General features: G+C 37.6%; 1 protein-coding gene across 1 annotated transcript; it reads right to left on the bottom strand.

The window, feature by feature from the left end:
• Positions 1 to 505: 505 nt before the first annotated feature.
• Positions 506 to 2290, bottom strand: KLHL34 (kelch like family member 34). Its single transcript, XM_018562427.1, has one exon. It carries the CDS (start codon positions 2288 to 2290, stop codon positions 506 to 508), a length of 1785 nt encoding a protein of 594 aa, XP_018417929.1.
• Positions 2291 to 4267: the final 1977 nt, after the last annotated feature.

The following is a 4267-nucleotide window of genomic DNA, read 5'->3' as shown; positions in this document are numbered from 1 at the left end:
CAGTCCTCGAGGGATTTTGCAACACATTATTATCTTGCTTAAATCAGCCACACTTTACTAAATTCAATGGTGTCTACTAATTAAATTCTAAAATTGTATAAAGATATTCTCCTTCTGAGACTGAAATTGTGCTTTTTTGTTGTATATGGTCAACCATTAATTGGACCACCATGTTTAATAAACAAATATATAATAGCTCCTAAAAGTATTTTTCCCACCCTCATATTTGGGAATTACCATTTCTTTATAAATACACACACATCACTATTTACGAATAATTGACTCTGATTTACTAAAGGAATAATTCATGTTCACTTTGCAGGGGAATTTTCACTTCGCTTAATAATTGTGGTAAAAAAAATTCATGCAAGTTAATAAAAAACAGGAATTTTGCTTGCACGTGATTGGATGATAGAAGTCAGGCCAACTTTCTCCTTATTCATTAACCAAAGGGAAAATTTACTATGCAAAGTGAAAATGACTTACACATTGTCTAATTTCCCCTTTACTTAATTTGTGAATGCACATTTCCATTTATGTCATTTTCATCATTTACATCTGACAGCTGGAGAACTTCACATTTTAAACCGCAAAAAGGAAAAGCCAGACTGCATATTTCTTCCCAGCAGTCATTTTCTGCATCATAACCAACAATGTTATGTGTTGCCACCTCCTGGGAGTGCTGCCATTTTTTACCACCTAGAAAAAGCACAGTTTGCTCCACCACCACTAAGCCATAGCAAAACCGATCGAAGGTCATTGGTCTCAAACGAGTCCATTGATTGTGCATTGGATCATATTTTTCTATATCTGAAAATGGTTCATAAATTCCCAAGAATGTGAATATTGCATCCTTCACAGTGGCCATCTGGTGACCGAACCTTGCAATGGTCATAGGTGCTTGTTTTTTCCACTGTCCTTCCAGCTTGTTAAAAGAATACACATCCTTAGTGCTGTTGGTTTGGCCATAAAGTTTGCCTCCTGAGATATAAATTATATTACTATGCACCGCATTGGCCTGACCATGTATTTTGCAAGGCAAGTCTTTAGATCTTGTCCAAGCATCTCTGTTTATGTCATAGGCTTCTACTGATGAATATGTGACTTGTTGATTGCCCCTGCCACCAATAGCAAAGATGTGATTATCTACAACACAACAGGAAAACTGTGCTCTTTGTTCTAACATGGAGCTGACTTGGATCCACTTGTTGAACCTTGGGTCAAAACGATAGACAGCATTTGTAGCTGAGAAGCAAGGACTGCTTGAGCTGCTCTTTGCACTTTCAGTAGTTTCTCCTCCAATCACATAAAGGAAGTTACCAATCACACACATGCAATGATGCTGAACTTTCACTTTTAAGTTTGTTACCATTCTCCACTTATGAGAGTAGACATCAAATCCTAGAACATTCTCAACTAATTCCCCATTGGCTGTTCCGCCAACAAGGAGTATCCATCCCTTTTGGTTCCGTAGAGTGCTGTATTTATCCTGTAAAAGAGGTTGCTTTGTAGGGAAGGAATGATAGTTAATTGCTTTTATGATGAGATTTTTGATGGATGGTGTTAAAGGAACCTCTGATTGCTTGTAAAGTTTCCTGAGAGTATCCAGCGACAAAAGACCAAATCGGACATTTTCAAAAAACACTTTAGCATGTAAAAGTCTGGTTCTGTCATACTGCAGCCACTTAAGAACTAAACTTAATAAGCATTGTTCATTTACTTTAGGGATATTATCTGATTTAATTAGGTTTATCATTGACTTTACATTTAATTCCAGCAGTTCTGTCCCTTTTATCTCTTCTTGTAACAGTTTCCATAAATTATTTGTGATAAACTTTTCTGCTTCTTCCAAAACATCTACAAGGTAATATTTTAAAGCAATATTGGCAACAAAGCAACAGTTTTCCAAGTCACAGCTATTGATCAGAAACTTACTACACAATGGTATCGCATCCACCACCTGGAGATAAATTGCAGCTTCCAAAGTATCCTCCAAAGTGCTCAAGGAAAGAGACAGCCATGCTGTATATATAAAATCTAGAATGTTTTGCAGACCTGTGGCCGAGATAACTTTCAGGTGAATAACAGAAGCCTTGGACTCTGTTGTATAATCTTTAAACATTGCTCTGAAGTAATCACTAGAACAAGCAAGCAATGCCTTGTGTACAGGGAACTCATGGCCATCTACAACTAGTGAAACATCGCACAAGTGTCCATGAGCTCGCAGCATCTGATACTGAGTAAATACCAAGCCACGATGAGACTTGCAGAAAGCCAAAAAATAACTCATGATGCATAATGATTACAGATAAACTAAAAATATGAGCAACAGTCACTTACATAGCTATTGCTGGAAAGTCCTGTGGCAGTTGAAAAGGTTTTTTAACCATGCAATACCTCTGTTGTTTTTCCAGTGAAGTTCATCAAGTGTTTTTTATGCTTGTTATGCTATAAAGTCTCCTTTTGTAGCTATCTTCTGGGCTCCACATGCTGTGTGCAGTCCTTCATAGCCTATATAAAGCAACTTTCCTTTCTCAGTTAAGGCAGAGGTCTTGTAACACAGGCATCATGGTCTGACAGCTACTTCATGTTCACAACATCGCTTGAAATCAAAGCAGCTTCTGTTTGTAAAAACCTTTGCAGATGACCCTTTGTCAATTCCATTGAAAGCATTTGTTTAAAGATCAAATCAACAGCCGCGGATTAGAGGTAGACATACCAAATTTAGAAGACTATAGTAAATATCACTGTCATAGTTTGACTTGTGTATCTTTGGTCTTGGGTGAATGATCTCATCATAACTCACAGCTACAGAAATAGAATACAAACACAAGACCGCGTTACATAGCTTTCCGAGATCAGAGTTGGAGCTGAAAGTCGACAGACTTGTTTCTGCAATGAAGCCAACAGCTAATTTGAATACTGTATAGTCTATTGATTATTGTTAATGCATGCCCATTTTAAACCCTATGCCATGATTCAAATAAATGAACTGGCTATTCTGACATGTTAGCATATTGCTCTGTAAAACCAATACTGTGCTATATATCATTGTAACTTTAAATCTTAAGTAAACTTAAAGTTGCAATCAGTTATATACTGTATATTCCATGTGCATCACAAACCTTACGATCTGGGTGGAAGCAGTGGTCTCTCTACAGAAGTCTGACATTCCCCCTGCTGAAACAGACTTATAGCTCTGTCATCAGTAAAACACTTGCTGATTGGAGATCTGTAGCCCTGAGTAAGCAGGGGGGTGTGCTGGACCTCCGTAGAAAGATCACTGTTTCCGCACAGGCAGCAAGGGAGATCTCTGCAGTTACTGGCATGGGGCAAGACATTTCTACTCAGGCTGATGAATCCCCTTTTGTTTTGATGCACCTGGAATGTAGTTAGCTGATTTCAACTGAAAATTTATTTTTGTAATCAAAATCATAGCTCCCTATTTTTTTTTCTCTGATGTCTTTCTAATTTGAGCCTAAGTTACCAATATACTGTCATGATAAAACTAGAGAATTAGAAGAAGACATAAGTAGTTTATACCTATTACTTGGTAACTTCATCTGAAACTACAAAATGAAACAAATACGTCACCATTCAGTGTATTACCTTTGGTAGAATGTTAATCTCAGTACTCAAAAAGTGTCTCTAGGTATGCTTTATGCATTTCCTCTGCAGTAATCGTTCATACTTCGTGCTGATATCAATGTGCTGTCATCTACTGCATTGCTTTGCCAAAAAGAAGAAAACAAGTCTGCAGTAGAAAATAGATCACAGCATTAACTCCTACATGCCATAGTTAATATGCATATATTACTACAGCCTAATATTCTCATTCAGGTGTCAATGTTCTTCCATAACTGGCCCTAAATCTACCAGCGCATTGCCACTTCTCTCGCCTTCCTCATATTATGGGTAGCAGCACATTTCAAAGCAGTATATTCAATATATTTCATTGGAGCAGATTAAATAATTATAAGTAATGTTAAAATCTGTATGTGCCTTTGTTATGCCGTGGGCAGATTATTCATTGTCAGTGTGCAGGGGCGGACTGGGTGGTCCAGGGAGCCCCCACTGACCACCAGGGTAAGGTAAGGTGACAACATTGTTAACATAAAATCCGGGGATATTTTTAAATGTTCCAGGTAACATAAAATAAAACATTTATTTATTTTTTTAAATACTCACCTGATCCCTGGATTCATCGCCAAGTGCAGCCTCCTGTCAGAAGCTTGCGCGCACTGTGCAGCTTTTAAGAAGATATTCT

Source organism: Nanorana parkeri, unplaced genomic scaffold (genome assembly GCF_000935625.1).
Source record: "Nanorana parkeri isolate BGI_ZX_2015 unplaced genomic scaffold, ASM93562v1 scaffold577, whole genome shotgun sequence".
Classification (NCBI taxonomy): Eukaryota; Metazoa; Chordata; class Amphibia; order Anura; family Dicroglossidae; genus Nanorana; species Nanorana parkeri.
Note: the sequence above shows the minus strand (reverse complement) of the source record. Positions and strands in the feature narration are given on the sequence as shown.

Coding starts and splice junctions, on each gene's coding strand:
- KLHL34 (XM_018562427.1), bottom strand. CDS start 2,290: ATGAGTTATTTTTTGGCTTTCTGCAAGTCTCATCGTGGCTTGGTATTT.